General features: G+C 32.6%; 1 protein-coding gene across 1 annotated transcript; it reads left to right on the top strand.

The window, feature by feature from the left end:
- Positions 1-5015: 5015 nt before the first annotated feature.
- On the top strand, positions 5016-7853 carry LOC115970165 (amino acid transporter AVT1I-like). The gene is made up of 3 exons (XM_031089828.1): positions 5016-5103; positions 6603-7131; positions 7340-7853. Exons 1-3 carry the CDS (start codon positions 5016-5018, stop codon positions 7851-7853), a joined length of 1131 nt encoding a protein of 376 aa, XP_030945688.1.
- Positions 7854-19849: the final 11996 nt, after the last annotated feature.

Genomic DNA, 19849 nt, shown 5'->3' with positions numbered 1-19849 from the left:
GGATGGCATGGAAAAATTTGTTTTCTTCTTTTCTTTTTATACATTCAATTTGGCTTTTGTAGATGCGAGAGAACTTCAATATATATGTAACTTACAGATTTAATGACCTTTATAGATTGGATATAGAAACATCAACATAGCAGATAGACAAGTTTATTCAAAGTTCAAACCTACACCAGTTGTTGAAGCCAAGCAACTGGTCACATCCTGCTTTTAATAGCACCCTTAAAATCTCCTTTATCAAAAAAATATTCCTTAGAAATTCTTAAATTACAACAAAGTAAAGTTTGACAACAAATTGACATGGAATTAAATAAATTTTATTCTACTCAACTTGGTAGTTGGTACAACTTATTTAAATGCATAAAAATGGAGGGATTAACTAAATTCCATAGACTAGATGCAAATTAAAAGTATTTGATTACCACAATGGTGTAGTCTCAAAACCAAAAACAACTGTGTGAAATATATTGTGTTGAGGCCCTCTTACTAAAAACAAATCAACATAATTACCATCATTATTAGGCAGCAGGCCTTGTACACAACTAAGTTGGAAGGCTAATGATACCCTTAGCAGCTTGGTCAATGGTGCAATAATATTTGTCTATGTGTTAATTCATGATCATGCTCCACAAAAATCAGTCTTAGATGTGAATGAGTTTTCAAACCATCACCGTACCAGCAATCTTAACCTGCTTCTAAGTAGATGATTTTGAAAGAGAAATGAAGCTATATTGAGCAATATAAACCATGACACCATTAGAGCCAACTAAATCTAACCTAAGATACTCATAGAGCTTGGACTCCATAGATGTCCTAGATTAAGGCTCTGGACTAAGCACTTGGCCAGGACAGTCAACCTCCTGAACAATATGGATGTTGAAGATAATGAGTAATACCTAAAAATTAAATCTTTTCAAAGAGAGCACGTGCACGCACACACACACACATATATATAGGAGATCTTAGTTCAGTCTAATTTTGGTTCCACAAAAATGAAGAACAATTCCAAAAGATGAAAGGGAAAAAAAAAATAGAAAAGAAAAGTCCAAGCTTCTTTTGTCTTTACACACACACAAACACAAAGGTGCTCTTGGCAAAGTTAGATGTCTATAATAATCTATGATAATGAAATCTGATTAGTGTCAAGGTAGCAGAAATTGTTGTGCACACATGTAAACAGATTTAAAAAATGAGAGGGAATTGTTTTTAGTAATAAAGTGACTTTAAAAGTTGCAAATAATATGGTTGATTTCACGCAAAGAAGTAATACCTCTAGCGAATAAGAATCAGTTATTTTGTATGGCACCTAACTAATGAACCAAAGTCAAAGCAACAAAATAAAGTAATAAACAACCCCCTAAGAGCACTTAGACCACATAGAAGCTTTCATCAGTAACATAGGCGTGATAGGTAAATTTGAGGAAATTTGGGGGCGAGAATTTGAGAAGTGAGTGTGAAGAAGAAGAAGAAGGTAGTGATGGACGATTGAAGTGAGAGAGAGAGAGAGAGAGCTTGTTGATTGGGGATAGGTGTGAGTGATCGGTGTGATAGGTGAGATTGGGGATTTAGGGTTAATTTGATTTTTTTACACCAAAAAAAGAAAAAAAAATTAAGCACTCTGGTGCCCAAAATACATAGCCCTAATTTTTTTACCAGCAATGACGAAACCTTATTTCGTCACCAATGAAACCTAATTTTTTTAATAATAGTGACAAAAACTTATTTCGACTCCAATGAAATCTAAATCTTATATATTGGGTGACGAGATTAGTATTTCATCACCTATTATCTGTATTTGGTGACGCAAACCTTTCCTCACCATAGGTCTCACTTCTGGTGACGAAAATGTTCGTCACCATAGATAATAGTATAGATTGCACCCAAAAAAACCATTGATGCCTTTTTATTTCATGAGCTATAGTGACGAAAAACTTATTTTGTCAACAATATGAATATCTTTAGTGACGAAATATTGACTTCGTCACTGTAGTAAAATATTTTATCAAAATTGGTGACGAATTTTTGTTTTCCTCACCAAATGTTATCATTTAGTGATGAATTTAGTTTTTCTCACTAGATTTTGTCACCATAGCCCACTTTTTTGTTGTAGTGAATGAACTATCAACTATAATTAAAAAAAAAAACCATTGACTAACTATCAAATTAATGAATTATATTCAACTGTTGTGGAGCAACCATAAAATAATTCAAAAAGTTTTTTGACTAATCAAAGTCTATTTAATATATTTTTTTATTGAAGTTTTATATAGTTTTATTTTTCTATCTTTTAATAATAATAAAAAAATTTCTAGACAGTTTTTTTTTAAGAAAAAAAAATCAAAACTATTAGGTTACTAGCAAAATATATATTTAGGAAGCATAATTTAACTCAATTACTTTAACTATCATAGTGGTTAGGTATTTAACATTAAAGTCTTCCACTAATATGTCTCAAGTTTGACAAGTAATTCTTAGGTACTCTTGGTGTACAAAGAATGGTGCTCTCACTTCTCACATTTATGATGGGGTCTATCATGAATGTGAGAGGAGGGAGCACCATTTCTCCGTACTTTGGAAGTATTTAAGAATTTTTTAAGTTTGACACCCCCTTCAATCACTTTAACTCAATCTCTCTCTTTTTTTTTTTCTTTTTTTTTTTTTTTTTTTCTAAAAACTATTTAAAAGCATTAACATAATTTACTCCAAGTAAAGCTCTATTACCAAGTTTTAAAAAAGTTTAAGGCTCCGCGTGGGAGGAGGGAATGGAATGAAAAGGAATGAAAAGAATCATTTTAGAATATTCTTCCCTTCCCTTGTTTGGGAGTTATAATGGAGGGAATGGAAAGCCTATTCCCTTGTTTGGGAGTTTAAGTAGGGGGGAATGGAATGGGTAGGAGGGAACACTTATTCCTCTCTATTCCCTTAAAACCTCAAATTTTCATTCCCTCCCGAAATTGGGAGGAATGGGAGGGAATGAAATTAGATTTAATGATTTTTTTACTAAAACTCCCAAAATACCCCTGTATATTCAATTCTTTATTTTAAAATAGGGGTCTAATAGTAATATTGTCATAAAATGATTCCATTTCATTCCCTCCATGTTGCTTCCAAACAAGATTACTTACATTGCATTCATTTTTATTCCTTTCCATTCATTTATTTTAAAACATCCAATCAAGGTTACTTAATTCCATTTCATTCTTTTTCATTCCTTTCCCTTACTTAAATACATTCCATTCCCCATTCCATTCATTTCCATTCTCTTATGATCATTCCATTCCATTCATTCCCTTATGAACTCCCAAGCGGAGCCTAAAATAAAACTTCAAAATTCTATAAATTTATTTTTAAATTATGCTAAAGTTAAAATAAGTTTCATTATTTATTTCAAATCATTTTCAAATTTAATTTGATTTTTTTTCTATGAAATCTCTATTTTACGCCGTATGCTTTGACACATAAGTCAAAATCACTTTTATTCTTTTATTATTACTATTTATTTTATTTTTCAATTTCATTAATTTTTTAATGTATATATTGCTTTTACTTATCACAAAAAACTTTACATTTATTTTTATTAAACCGCATGCATCACACATACATAATTTCAAAGTTATGAATTTTGTACCATACTAGTTGGTACAATTAAGAAATATCACACTGGTCACCCAAAGCAGTGTATTCATCCCTATTAAAATGTACTAGTTTAGATACAAGAGTGATTTGGCAAATCGCTTCCAAAATATTTTATTTTCTTGACTAATTCAAATTGATTAATAGTGGTTATTGTTTAGTAGTGTCAAGAATTTTGTACTTCAATTAATACGTCTTAGTTCTTCTAATAAAAATGTCAAGGGTTCAAATCTCCTTTCTTTGTGGTTGTGGTATCGAATTATATATATACACCAATTTCACAAAATTCTAATGTCTTTTGAAATTTGGGTCCTCACAGCCTACGTGATAATCCCACATCAATCTTTTTAATTTTTTGTTTTCTCTTCTTTTTTGTAAATTGCATCTATCATTCTTTAACAAATTGTTATACCTGATACGTTGCTAATGGCTTTTCACTTGCCAATTGTGTGTGGGGGTGGGGGGTGGGATTATATACGTTACTTGTGACGTGGTGAATATTCTCTTAGTAATTAGTTTTTGTGGAAATCTTTGTACATTTCACATTGCCTACAGATTGAGGCTGCAATGTTATCATAGAAGACATTAATTCATGATTTATGATTGTGTACTATAATGGTCAAATTGTCATCTTGGAGCTGTTCATTCATTGTCTAATCTATGTATCACTTCACTCGTTTAGGTGTGGTCTTTCCCTGCACTCCCATTCAAAAAGCTTCTTCGTGCATGATTGACCTAAATAATTGACAACTTTCTTTCTTCTTTTCTTAGCACTTAAAAAGCCGATAACTAAGGTGGGGCACTCCTTTAGTTAAAGAAAGCTTTGAAAAATGAAGCCTAGATTTTCGGAAATCCCACTATAATTTTGATTTCTCAAAATTGTTAAACGATATCTAGAAAAGTTTCTTTGTTCTTTGGTGGAAAAAGAGGTGGATCTCCACTATTTCATGCATTGTGTTAAAATAAACGTTAGTAGTGCTATTGGCTTTTATGCTCTACTTTAAAACACCCTTTTCTTTGTTTTCAGTGATTAAATGGGTAAACTTTAGGCAGGATTGGGTTGCCAATCGGATTTGAATATTTATATTTTGATTTAATTATAACTATATGTTGTAAAATCAGGTGTAGTTCTGTGTGTATATTATGAATATCCCCTAGTACACAATGGGTTGTCACAATTTAATCCTTACATTTTCCTATAATAGTGTGGATCGGAGGCAGTTGTATTGTATAGCCAGCAAAGCCAAAGCTTGATTATAACCTAGTTTTTTCAGTGGACTTTTTCGTAAGACTCTTACAAAGCCTAAAAGGGTGCTGATGTAGTTTTTAAGTTTTTACCACATACTATCAGGTGCAACATAAGGGCCACCTAGCAAATCATGGCAGAGCAAGTGGAACTTTCACCCATCAATACTGGAGGAACAAGCTTCCTAAGAAGTTGCTTCAACGGAATCAATGCTTTGACAGGTTCTTGTTATTTTCTCTTTCTTTCTTAGGGCTAAAGCTATTTTCCTGTTGATGCACGACACACATATTTATAACTTGTTACGGTTTGTGTCCTAAAATCCAATTTATTGGTATGTTATAAATAATTAAATTATTTAATTATATGAGATTATTTATAAATGAACTAATGGGACATTATCATAGTCCTTGAGATGCATTGTATGCGATTTATGTGATTTAATTACAGAAAGTATAAATCATAAGTTCCTTGTAAACTCAAAATATAGTTTGTAGTTGGTGATGAAATTGGGCGTTTTATCTATGAAGACTATAACTCATCAACTAAGATGGTTTGTCTTGATTATGGAAGTAGAGACTTCTAGTTGACGTGTTGATGTGTTGATATGTCTTAAGTGTGTAAGACATATTGAATTGGACCACTGTGAGATTAATTATTCAATTAATAACTGTCACTTGAATAAATAATCTCACGACTTCTAATTTCATAGATTCTCAATTCTGAGAGGATAGTGAATCTGATCATGAAATGTAGGATACTTTGATATATCAGGAGTGAGATCTAGTTTAACGGTCAAAACCTCAGTATATTGAGTAACTACATGTAGTGTTAAAGGAATACATATTCTCAAGATGAAATCTATAATATCTTTCTATAGAAACACGAAATATCCCCTTAAGATAAGTTTAATGGGAACTGGTTATTCAGGGCTAGCAATTTAAGTAAAGAGTTACTAAAGTTTATATTTATGAAATTAGATTTCATAAATATGAATAACTAAAAGATTAAACTGGGTACTCGATGAATAAAATAATTGTTTACAAAGTGACAGTTTATTATGACTTTGTTTATTATGGATATTTCATGGAAGGGTCAAATGATATCATATTAGAGTTTTGGGATATAATTTATTAATAAGGCCTAGAGTGCAATTATATTTCCATAGTGATACTTGTTATATAATTAATGGTAATTTTGGATTTGTCAAGAGTTGACAGATAAGTCTAAGGCCCATTAGAGCTAGAGCCTTATTAGTCCATTTGGTCTCATCTTAAGCTACACACTTAAGTCCAATTGGGTTGGCCCAAAAAATAATCCAATTAGATAATCAGTTATTTATTTAATAAGAATTGTTAAATAAAGTAATTGTCAAGGCAGTTAAAATGTACGTATGATTAAAAGGAAGAGAAAACAGTTTTTCTCTATAGAATCTTAGAAATACACTTTTCCAAAAAGGAAAATTAACGTACGTAAGAACTGATTGAGAGACCACTCATCTTGGGCACCAAGTGGAATTGGGATGAAGATTGAAGGTATTCTCAAGTCTTGTTTTTGAATTTTATTGCACCAAGGTACGCTTTCTTTTCTTTGTTCTAGAATTCAAGATTACATGTTATCTATCGTGAATGAAGTAGATTCTTGTGTTGTTTTCGCGGTGGGTTTTGTATAAGATACAAAATTAGTTTTTTCCAACATAACTCACATGGTTTCAAATTTCCAGGGATTGGCCTAATAACAATTCCTTATACACTTTCACAAGCCGGATGGTTAGGCCTCTGCCTTCTTCTTGCAATGGCATTTACTACATGCTATACTGGCTTACTACTTCAACGATGCTTGGAGTCAAATCCATCAATTAAAACCTACCCTGACATAGGCTATCATGCTTTTGGACGTAAAGGAAGAATTATTGTTTCAATTTTCACGTATCTAGAGCTCTATCTAGTCCCAACAGGAATTTTAATACTAGAAGGCGATCATTTGTTCAAGTTATTTCCAAATGTTAGCATGGAAGTAGCAGGAATTTACATTGGAGGAAAAGAAATTTTTGTAATAGGTTCAGGGCTTGTGATTTTACCTACAATGTGGTTAAAGGACTTGCGGTTGCTTTCATTTGTATCAGCGGGTGGTATCTTGTCGTGTGTTATTGTCATCACCTCCATTTTGTGGGTTGGTGCTGTTGATGGAGTTGGATTCTCTAGTAAAGGAAAGCTATTTGAATTGGCTGGAATTCCAACTGCTATGAGCTTGTATGCCTTTTGCTATGGTGCTCATCCAGTGTTCCCAACCTAATACTCTTCTATGAAAGATAAAAGCCAATTTTCTAAGGTAATTCATATATATGTGGGTTAAAATCTTTACAATTTTCAAATAGAAAAAGTTTGATTAGTCAATTATACAATTCAAAACAAATGTAATTAACTAATGGTTGAATTCATTATAGGTCTTGTTCATCAGCTTCAGTCTCAGTACTCTCAGCTACATATTAATGGCAGTCCTTGGTTACTTAATGTTTGGCCAGGATGTACAGCCTCAAGTGACATTAAACTTACCCACAAGCCAAGTGAGTTCAAAGATAGCAATATACACGACTTTAATTGGTCCACTTGCCAAGTATGCTCTAATAGTTATGCCTATTGCAAATGCAATTGAAAGTCGCTTACCTCGATACTACAATATCAAGCTCATTTACATCTTCTTAAGAACACTGTTACTGGTTAGCACAATCATTGTTGCTCTGGTTTTTCCATTATTTGGAATACTAATGGCACTTGTTGGGGCAATTCTTAGTATCACCGTTTCCATTATTCTTCCATGCTTATGTTACTTGAAGATTTCTGGAGGTTATCAAAAGTGGGGTTTTGAAGTTTTGATTATTGTGGTAATCATGATTAATGCCGTTTCGATTGGGGTTATAGGCACTTACGTCTCTCTAAAAGATATAGGAGTAATAAAAATCTTTAGGATTTAATTTCTTTCTCAAAAGCTAGGACATGTAATAAGACAAATAATTAGATTCAGGTGACTTAAGAAAAAAAAAATCCTCATATTTCTGTAGTGATGGCACACAGCCACTTGTTGGAATTTCTACTTTGTAGTAAAATTTTTATTGTCTCGTCTTATTGAAATGTATAAACTAAATTTTCATTGTGTCCAATCTTGCTAAGATACTGGAAACTCTATCCATCTGGAAAATGCTCGAAAAAGTTTGGCTGGTTACAACTTTATTTAATATCTTTTTATTGAATGTAAATTTTGACAGATCATCTTGAGTTACATTTTCTTCTTTTATTTTCTATACTTGCAAAATTTCCAAAAAAAAAAAAAAAGGCATGTCATTAATTGAATATTTAATTTTAAATTTTTATAGTCTAGAATTATGCATAAAAAATAAATTTGTGAATCCAATAGTAAATAACATTTGATTGACATGTGTGTTAAGAACATAAAGAACATGTAATTTAACAATTAGATATTTAAAATATATTATCATGTTAATTTTTTAAATGAGAATTGTTGCCAAATTTTGCCTTTTTTTTTTTGAAGGCTAATCTATATTTTGGTCTCTTGAGTTTAGGATTTTTCATTTCGATCCACAAGTTTGATTCCGTTTTCAAAATGGATCTTTTATCTTTCTCCACCTTGACTGATCTAGCCATTAAGTGTCAACAAAACAATCTCATTTAGTTATTTATCCTCTTTCTTAATAGTCTCATATTAGTCACAAATAAATTAAGAAGGAATCATTGAAGGAGCATTTGAAAAGGAAAAGGTTTGGCTCCAACCATCAATAGAAAGATGACACATGTTCTGTTATAATACATATGACTCACTTGGTTAATTTGGTTAAATTGGTTGTGTGCACCATGTTGAGTACAAATGTCATCTTCTTATTGGTGATTTGGAACCAAACTCTGTTCATTTGAAAATAAAATCAAATTTGATAAAACAAGTCAAAAAAATCTTTAAAAGACTAAAATGAAAAAATATTCCAAGCTTTATGGATAAAAAGTGTGATCTTATCTATCTTTAATCAACCTTTCGCTCTTTATGACAATGCAAAATCCTTTATAAAAGGGTGCATCTAATTAATGTTTTCAGATCTAAACAATATCTAGCAATATATACTTTATATCAAAGCATGTTTAGTGGAAATTAAGCAACAGTTATGGCCATCATTGTGTCGTATATACAGATTCATCAGCAAAACTAATGTCATGGATGAGGCTCTACGTGATCAATATATTGTCAGTTTGTCACTCAAATCCTAATATGCAATAATGACGCTAGATGAGGTTTATTGACAAATATGATGCACAAACTGGCAAAATGCTACACTAGTTCATATCTATTATTTTATACACGTTTACAATTGATATGGAAATATCTATATCTTAAAAATGGCAATATTTTAACACATAAAAATAAATATAAAAAAAAAAAAAAAGTGAAATAGTAAATGTATAAGAATCAAAACCCAAATGATTGAACCCATATACGCAAATTCATATCGGCAATGTAATGGAGCTAAAAAATGATTCCAGGACCAAGTTTAAATATATTAAAAGTTTTTAAATTCACAAAACAATCATATTAATATAAATATATATATATATATATATATATATTGTTTGTAATATGATTTGATACACGTTATCTTATCATATATAACACAAAAAAATTACATCAAATTATTCTTTACATAACTCAGTATATGGTGTTTTTCATCAAGTCAATTTAGAAATATAATTTAAATCCAATTTATCAAATTAATATTCTCTTTATCATAGGTAAAGTTATTAAATTAATATACTTCAAAAATTTTATGTCAAGAGTGGGAGTGGTCTGCGTTCACTATTAATATCCGGTGATTCATTAAGTCATAATAGTGGGAGTGGTCTGCGTTCACTATTAAGCCTATGCATGCCCATTCGTTTCAAGCTTGGTTCCACCTTGGACTCATTATGTTGTTTGAGGCTTAGCATTTTAAATAAACTAATTGCTAACTCGTGTGATGCACGAGATTATATAACTCTATCTGGACGTGCTTGGGGAGGATCCAAACTACCAGAATGAGATTTTTCCATCGCCATTGGCATCAAAGTGCTTAATGATATGTTCACAGGTACCTTCTGCATTTCATAAAATTCTTAATTTGCTCAATAGAGGCTCACCAAAATAAGAAATGATACACAATTTTGAATCAGAGCCATTTACAAAGCAGCAACAATTTCATATAAAAATGTGCAATATATATATATATATATATATATATATGCACTACAATAAGTGCAAAGGAAACTAAAAATGCAATATACATTAATACATGCACACTACCATGAGTGCAAAGCAAACTAAGAGCATCAGCAGTGGGGCTTGTATATGCCAAATGTTAGGAACATTTGGCATTTAAGCCCCAAAACTACTCAACAATGGGAAGGCTATATGCAATATGCCATTCTTAAATTTGGGATTTAGCTACAGTACCATCTCAAATGTAAGATGGTACTGTAGCTGAATGGTATAAATTTTTTTTTTTTTTTAATACTCTCATTTCTCTCTCTTCTCTCATTTATCCCGGTAAATTTCTCTCTCCTCTCTCATTTTTTCCGTTTCTTTTCTCTCTCTTTCTTCCTGCTCTCTCTTCTTCAACGGAATGGGGGCAACGGCGTGGAGGCTCGATCAGAAAAGCTGTGGTGGAGGCGTGGAGGTCGTGGGTTTTCGGCGTTAGGGTCGAATTTGGGTGGCGTTTGGGTGGTGTTGGGGTGGTGTTTGGGTTGGCGTTTGGGTCGAAGATGATGATGATGATGATGGGTTTGGGATGAATCCAGACGGCGACAGGCGACCCTCTCTCTCTTGCCATCACTGCCGGCGTTTGGGTGATGTTTGGCGTTTGGCGTTTGGGTCGAAGATGATGATGATGATGACGGGTTTGGGATGAATCCAGACGGCGACGGGCGACCCTCTCTCTCTTGCCATCGCTGCCGGTGAGAACAAATGGGTTTGGGTTTGGTGAGAACAGATGGGTTTGATTTTGGATGTTGATTTTGATTTTGGATTTTGATTTTGGTTTTGATTTTGATTTGGCTGGATTTGACTGTGCTGTGTTGCCATTGGATTGTGTTTTTCTTTTTTTTTTGGTTCAGCTACTGGGGTTTGTGGTTATGGCTGGTGGGCCGACGGTGGAGGTGGTGGAAGTAGTTGTGGCTGGTGGGTCGGTGGGGTGGGTGTCTATGGCTCCGTCGGAGTGGGTTTTGGGTCAGTGGGTGGCAGGGTGGGTTTGCTGCCTGGGGTTTTTTTTTTTTTTTTTGGGTGTTGACGGTAAATTATGGGTTGTTGCTGGTGGTGGCGGTTCAGGGGGTAGTGCGTCGGTGGTGGTGATTGTGGTTTTTTGGGTCAATGGTGGCAGGGTGGGTTTGCTGTCTGGGTGTTTTTTTTTTTTTTGGGTGGTGACGGTAAATTATGGGTTGTTACTGGTGGTGGCGGTGGTGGTGTCAAGTGTGTAGTGTGTCGGTGGTGGTGATTGTGGTTGTTGAACAGAAATAAAGAGAAAGAAAGAATAAATAATGTGTTTTATTGTAAATGATGGTAATTATGGGATATATTATTTTATTGTGTAAAAATATTATTTTAATGAGTAGAATAAGAAAATAAAAGTTGGGATGTTGGGTGTATTGTAAAATAGTATTGTATAATTGATAAAGTAGGTTTTTGAGATAGTAAAATAAGATGAGATATAAGATCTGAATGTGGATGCTCTAACTACGCATGAGTTTGAGCATGCTTTTAGGAGGCACAGATCCTAATGGTCCAAATGATCTCTGCCACAACAATGACCTTGGTTGCGGCAGTTAAGACTAATTAATTCATTCCGTATTCTCCGAATATTGCTATATAAAGTTGGGGAAAGGTATATTTGAGTTCAAAATCCCAATTCCAACAAAATCACATATAAAACAACAATGAACTCAATTCAAAATAGAACAAAAGAAACAAAAACAAACAAAACAGTCTATTTCTCTTCTTTACCTCTCACTTTCTCAGCAAGCCAAACAGTGAAACAAATATAATAAAAACTCAACTTTGAGAAGCTGTTCTATTTAAACCAGTTATATATTTTCACCAGTCCAAAACTCCAACACATTTCACCATCAGAATTATCCAAAGATTCAAAAGTACAACTAAAATTCAAATGAAAGCATAAAATGATACATAAAGATCAATAATCCCAAAAGAAATTTAAAAAGGAAAAGTTTTACCAACAGCAAATTCGAGCACTTGAATCTTAAGAGGATATATTAGGTACAAGAAAAATATAAACAAACTCACCAAATCATTAGGAAAAGCTAACAATCAGCTTAATCCATTCAACAAGAATCTTCAACAATGATTGATAAAGAGCTAACTAAATACTAATCATAGTTAAATATATTGAACTTTACTTCGTCAAATGACCAAATGGGCTTATACTAAGACACCAGGAACTTTATATTAAATTTACTCTTTTGGATTTATTTTCAACCTTTTGAGACTCGCACAGGAGCAAAACAACGTATTAACGAAGGAACAAAAAATCACCTTGACTTTATTAAAATGATGCAAAAAAAAAAAAAAAAAAAAAATCTTGCTCTTTCCATTTCCAACATTTTCTAAGCAATTTAGAGAAGAGAATCTACTTTTGTGCAGAGAACGATGCACGCTACACAATTTTCTTTGGTCAAATGCTGAGAAAGTAAAGCCCTTAAAACTTAAACTATGTGTAATAGCCAAGGAAATAAAATTCTTCATAGAGAGAATCAAAATCAAAGAATTTCAAGTTCAAATTCCATTTCCCTGTTGCTTTTAAAATATAACATTAGCACAAAAATAACATGGTAAACCTGTATGTAATCACACTACGCATGGAAATTACACTCAATTAATAACATTAAGGGTCCATTTGGTTGGTGGAAAAAGTGAAAGAAAAATTTGAAGAACTAACAGCTCTGTTCACTTCATGTGTGTCTTCTAATCCCCTGACTCTCACTCTGTTCTAAGATAAAAATTTAAACAAAACCCAGATAAAAAAAAAATTCACAACTAATAAAAAAAATCCAAATTACAATGGGAGTGTCAGACACACATGAAAATCTTAACTAATCAACCAATCCAAACAAAAGCCAGATGAGAAAACCCAGGAAACAAATGAAAAAAAGAGAGAGATTTAACTTTAAGAGGTACCTTCTATGGTTCACGGTGGCAGCAGGAAAAGAGAGAGTTCTGGAACTCTTGCACTCTCTCTCTCTCTCCGCCTGCCTTATTTTTCTCTTAATTTGTTTTGATGCTTCAGCCAAAGTTTTGGTTCAACAACAAAACAAAACTTGACCAAACGAAAGGACTGTAGTTAGAGCCATTCCTTCTTTTTATATAGTTAGTTGATATGATGGTAGTATGGTACTCTTGCAGTAATGGTCAATCTTCTAAGTTAACTAAAATGTCATTTCATCTAATATGGATAAACCAAAAAATTGAGTTTTAGATGAATTGCTAGTAGCCAACTAATGACTAGCATGTCTATACTATTTAAGAAATAACTTTAGGAAGCATGGGTTGATAAAAATCAAAGCTTTCATATAGGTCCCAACACAAATTATTTTAACCAAGGACTGCTCGTCTCCAAAGAATAACGTATATTACCAGTATTTTTATGGAGAAGACAACGTAACCATTTGAACCTCATGATGCATTTGAAATATGGAACAACAGTATGTTTAACAATTACCAATGATTGTTATATAGAAGTTTGTTAGTGATTATAAGATATCAGAAACAGAAGTACAGTAAACATGCAATATAGGAGAACATAATTTTAGGATATAAAAACAAAACAATACATGCAACTTCAAGATCTAGTTACAAGATGAATTCTCAATTCTACAGACAATACCCATCCATCCACTCCACAAATGCAAAAAAGCAATACATACTAGCAGTAGCCTACTCTACAATAAACATCCACATAGGCAAGCTTAGAGGGTGTTTGGTCATTGATTTCAAAACATATTGTTTAGTGTTTAAACACTAAACACTATTGTTCAAAAATAAAAAAAATATGTTTGGTAGACCATTCAACAACAGGGGTGTTTGAAAAATATTGTTCAAAACATATGTTTAAAACAATGGTTTTTGAAATCACCTTCAGGCTGATTTTAAACAACAAAAACTAGTGCTGAGTGGCACTTTCGTAATTAGATTGAACAGTATTATGGGTCCACCGGTCAGCTTTTTGAAAGAATGGGTCCACCGGTCAACAAAAACTACTCTCTGACCCGCACAGACAGGCGGGATAGCAACCCAGTAGCATTTAAAAAATATTTTATATTTATTTTGTACTTTGCTGATTTAAAAAATATTTATTTTGTACTTTGTTCAGCTTTTTTTTACCATCTAACACACACATACCAAACACATATTTTATATTTTTGAACACTGAAACATGTAATTTAAACCATGATACCAAACACAATTTTTTGTTTTATAAACACTAAAAACATGTATTTGAATAACACTTTTTAAACTACAATTTTCACATCTTTTTAAACAACAATTTTTGAATACTATAACCAAACGGGCCCTTAATTTCTACAAAATACGAACTAGCAACCATCTTAACTGACAAGTATCGGATATTTGGTTGTGTGAAAAGAGGGAGAAAGGAAAAGGGTAAAGAAACTCGGAGGAAAAATACGAGTTTCCATTCTTTGGTTGAGGTGAAAAAAAAGAAGAAGGAAAACGGGATGAGGGATTTCCTACCCAGACTCAAAAACTTCAGTCCTCCCAAATTTAAAGATAAAAGTATAATGAAAATGTGTAAAAAAATGCATTTACTATTTTGCCATTTGAAAACCATTTGAATATATTTTTTTTAATGTATTATGGACAATAGTAAATCCAAATAAACTATCTTTTCCATTATTTCACTTTTTTTTCCTCAACCAAATAAAGAAAATATATATGCATTTTCCATTATCTATACTAGACACAAATCTTTCTCAAAAAATATATTAAACACAAATGGTGGAAAACTTTTTTTTTTCTTCTCTTTTTCTCACTTTCTATCCTCCCAATTTTTTCCATCCTCCAAACCAAATAGAGTTTTAGAGCCGGTTATACTATAGGACGAAAGAAAAGAACAAAAGTACAACAATGTGACATGTGTACAAGAAATTTTTCTCAATATATATATAAATGTTTATTATAGTTCTATAAAATATAAATTTCCTTATGATAGGCCAAAAACGAATTGACCATTTGTGATAAATTAATTGATTAATTAGCCAAGTTTATTAATTAATCAAATTAACATGCAAAACAGGTGGTAGCACAAACAAATCATCAAATAACTAAATATGCAGCGGAAAATAAATGACATGGTGATTTGTTTACGAATGAGAAAAACCTAACGGCAAAAACCCCACCGAGTGATTTTCAGGTCACCACTCTCAAAATTCCACTATTATCACAACAAGCAGTTACAAGTAAGAAATCACAGTACCTTATACCAACCTACAATTGAACCCTTACCCCAATACCCAATTAGACTTGTTCTGTAGTGACAATTTCCCTTTTTGATGCATGGCTCCCAAGTACGTGACTAACCAATTGCGCGGATCCCAGTACTCGACTTCAATCACCAACTAGAGAAGGTTGTTGGCTACAAAGTTCTTCAGTTCATCTACACGATGAAGATCAAGAAGAAGCTTGGTCACAAAACCCTACGGTGCACATACATAACAACTTCTTCAGAAGAGATGAATTAGGGCAAAACTTTGTCTCCGGTTACAAATTGCTTGAACAAACTTTGCTTAACAATTGTGCAACTTGTGTACCCTTTGATGGCTCTTAAAATAATCCTTTTATATGTCTAAGGTTAAAAGAAAAGAAAGCCTAAACACATAATCACGTGTTAGAGTTAAAACAAAACTGGAATTTTGTTTTTCATAAAGCTCGACAGATACCTATCGTCGAGATGCTGTTGAGCCATGGGGCTAGAATAGCTTCTAAAGCTCGATGGATAGCTAGCTGTCGAGTTTTAATGAACAACACTTCTTCAGCTTGAATCTTGGACAGACTTGCATGTTTTCAACACTTGATCTTGAAACACAGTTTCTTGTAGTATTAAACACATCCTAGATCTACCCAAATACAAGTAAAGTGCATTTTGTCAAAGGATAAGCCAATTACATAAAATAGTGACATATATTCCTAACAAGTGAATCACATATGTCCTAACACCTTAACAAGTTCATAACCCCTTGCATGAGTTTATGGCAGTGGCAGCTCTAAGAAGTTTTTTGAGAGTGGTAATTAAGAAATTTAAATTATACAAAATCTAATAAAAAGAGAATTTCATATATTGAAAAAACGCACACACATGCAAACACATAAAGCCTTATAATTTTCTTCTACGAATTTTCTTATTTTGAAATTTTTACATAATAGTCTCATTATTAATGTTGCAAGTTACATCTCTTCAAAAGTTTAGTTAAATACAATTTTTCTTGGAATTTTATTTATTTATTTGTAAGGACTTAATATATTGTTAAGGGATCAAAGTTTAAGGTCAAAGTTTGGTTACAAACTTAGTTGTAGTCTAAGACTACAACTCTCACTAAACAAATTAACATTGCTACATATTTTGAAAATCTAAAAACTAAATTGCATGTCCTCTATGTTCTTAAAGTACGTATCAAATTTCATGCCAATTGGACATTATTTACTATTCAATCCCTAAACTTATTTTTTATATATAATTTTAAATTACAAAATCTCGAAATTTAAACATTTGATTGATGACATATCCATTGATCTTTTCCCTTCCTAAAATTTTGCAAGTATGGAAAATATAATAAAAAATGTAATTAAATGGTGGATTTGTTAAATTTCACATTCAATAAAAAAACATTATAGGAGTCGTAGTATTAGTCTACAACTGAGCTTGTTGTCAAATTTTGTTTAAAGTTTAATTATGTTGGACCTAAAAAAAATTAGGGTGGTCACAAAGTTTTTTTTAAGGATAAAAAAATCATAATATTAAAAATTTATATATAATAATAATTATTTTTTTTCTAGGGCAAGGTGGTCCTGTGACCACCCTGGACTCTATGTAGAGCTACCCTTGGTTCTTGGTGACTTAAGCCAACTTTGCATTCCAAGAACCTAGTGCTCTGACATTCCAGCCAAATGCCCAAACTCTTCGGATTAGAGATATCGTTCTTCAATAACATGTTATGATAATTATAGTACTACTTTTTTTTTTTTTTGAGAAATAAACACACGTACGTAGATAAAAGAGAGGAAATAAAATTCTAATACAAAAACACATCACTATTCTACCCAAAGTCACTACTACTATTGGGAACTAGTGGCGGAGCCACACACAAGGGTGGAGGGCCAAGGCCCCCCAAAATTTAAAAGAATTATTTTATAGTATGTATCTTATTTTCATTTTAAAAAATATAGCTTGTAAAAATTAAAGTTGGCCCCCCCAAATTTTAAGTTATTTCAATGGTGCTCTTAAAAGAAAGAGAAATTATGTTTAAAATCATATAATTTAAAAGTGTTAGAGATATATTAGCCCATTATCATAGGCCCAAGCCTAATTCTACTTTGTGTGTAAGCCAAGTCTCCTACTTGTACTAGAAGTCTATTAGTCTAGGGTTTATTCTGCTATATATACACATGTTATGATTCATTGTAACACAGGATTTGTACTACACTCTAATATATTATTAATATAACCCTTTAGGATTTCCTCCGTGGATGTAAGCCGTTAGGCTGAACCACGTAACTCTCGTGTGTTACTGTGTTCTATATTTTATGCTTTCGCTTCTGCATCCATACTAGCATATTCAACATGGTGTATCAATGCTAATATTTAACAAAAAGGTTTAGCAAATTAAACTATGTAAAAAATGATAAATTTTTGTATATGTTTAATATAAAAAATACACGACTTTTATATACTCATTAAAATTTAGAAGATGATAAATTCTCTTAGCAAATTAATTTGTATATATATATATATATATGTGTGTGTGTGTGTGTGTATGGAGGTTTGTTTTAACTAATATATTAGTTTTGCAACTTAACCCCCAAACTAAATTTTTTGGGTCCGCCCCTATTAGGAACTACTGATGCTCCACCCAAATTATGACTCCTTGCTCCTGTAGAACTTATGCCCTTTCAACTATGCGGCTACCTTCTCAAACAAAGCTTCTGTAGGTTAAAAAGATCTTTTAAACATAAATTACACGTATATTGTTTTGTGTATTTAAAAATTATTGGCATATTTAGCTTGGTGCCCTTTTTTTTTTTAGAGTTTCAACTTATGATGTCCGCTCTTAATGATAGTTATTTATCATCAGACCAATACACCAATTGGATTTTGGTATAGGCGGGGATTGAATCCTAGATCTCTTATTCAACCATCAGAAATTTTACCAGTTGAGCTAACTGGAATCCACTCCTTTTTGTTTTTTGTTAGGCTAGATTGGAAGGAAAACCCCTAACTCATGGCAATGCACATTATATCTTTAACATGCTAAACTACTAGGTTAGGCTTAATGGGTTACTTATGGACTTTTAACAGGCTTTCAATGAACTTATAAAGTTTATAAAAAATTATAATGGTATTATATCATAAAACACAAATAGTCAAAATGAACTATAAATACTATCATTAAAAAAAAAACCATTGATTAATTATCAAACTAATGAATTATATTCAACTGTTGTGGAGCAACCATTAAAGAATTCAAAAAGTTGTTTGACCGGTCAAAGTCTATTTAATATTTTTTATTGAAGTTTTAAATGGTTTTTTTTCTTTTTCCATCTTTTGATAATTAAAAAATTTCCAAACTTTTTTTTTTTGAAAAAAAAAAAAACAAAAAACAAAATTATTAGATTACTAGCAAAACTATATATTTAGTAAGTGTAAGGACTCAATTCGTAACGACCCCAAAATGATATTGGGCTCGTGCGTTAAAAGGTCCAAATAATATAATTTGTAGAGCGTGGGTTTGAAAGGCTAGGCCTTGGTCACCGGACGGTAGTTAATCGGGATTTTCATAGCGACTTGCACAAGGATGAACCTAACGTGTTTAATAATAATCTATTCTGGTACTTCATGAGTGGCTCTGGTCTTTTGACCTTGTCCAAGGAGCTTCATGTTCTTATTATTCTCCCCTTTTTTAGGACTCCATCGTCTGGGAGCCCCCTTTTTCTTGGCGCATAAGTCTTTACATTATATAGCCCTTCTTGGCTGATCCTGGCCCTTCACCTGTTGATCAGGCAGGTGCCTATTCAAATACCTGTCCCATCAGCCGCCTCCCCCTGCTTTTTGTTAGTTGCAATAACCGAAACTACACTGTTCAGGCGTCTTTTCTCATTAATATGGTTAGGATGTTCGTGGACGCATTCAATGCGGAGGGGACGTATTTACCTTGAACCACCTCCACTCCGTACCCCCACGTGGGTCCCATTCTACTCACCTCTTCTTCTGGGGGCCTTTTGGAGGCTGCCTTTGACAACATGTCGCTCTTCCCTTTGAAATCTTGGGATGCCGAGGACAGGGTCATCCTCGGCTGCGTCTCTAGACTATTTGGTCTTTCCTTACTCGTCCTCGGCAACTACCCTCCTCGGCACGGGCCCTGGGCCCTAGTGGAAAGTGGACCAGGTCGTAAGTTCTCTGGCCCCACAATAAGCATAATTTTTTTTTTTTAGAAAGTAGTAAGCATAATTTAACTTAATTACTTTGAGTGTTTAGGTGTGTAATATTAAAGTCTTCATCTAATATGTCTCAAGTTTGACACCCCCCTCAACCACTTTAACTCAATCTCGTTTTTTTTTTTTTTTTTTTATTCTATTCTTTTATTTTTTGTTGCTAAATACTCTATTCTTTTATCAAACATTATAAGTACATTAAAA

This window comes from Quercus lobata, chromosome 12 (assembly GCF_001633185.2).
Source record: "Quercus lobata isolate SW786 chromosome 12, ValleyOak3.0 Primary Assembly, whole genome shotgun sequence".
Lineage (NCBI taxonomy): Eukaryota > Viridiplantae > Streptophyta > Magnoliopsida > Fagales > Fagaceae > Quercus > Quercus lobata.
The sequence above is the reverse complement of the archived record's forward strand: the minus strand, read 5'-3'. Positions and strand labels throughout refer to the sequence as shown.

Bases quoted from the DNA above. Each gene is read 5' to 3' on its own strand.
- LOC115970165 (XM_031089828.1), top strand. From the start codon at position 5,016: ATGGCAGAGCAAGTGGAACTTTCACCCATCAATACTGGAGGAACAAGC. The intron at 5,104-6,602 runs GTTCTTGTTATT...TCAAATTTCCAG, and splicing joins CGGAATCAATGCTTTGACAG to GGATTGGCCTAATAACAATT. The intron at 7,132-7,339 runs GTATGCCTTTTG...CTTGTTCATCAG, and splicing joins ATTCCAACTGCTATGAGCTT to CTTCAGTCTCAGTACTCTCA.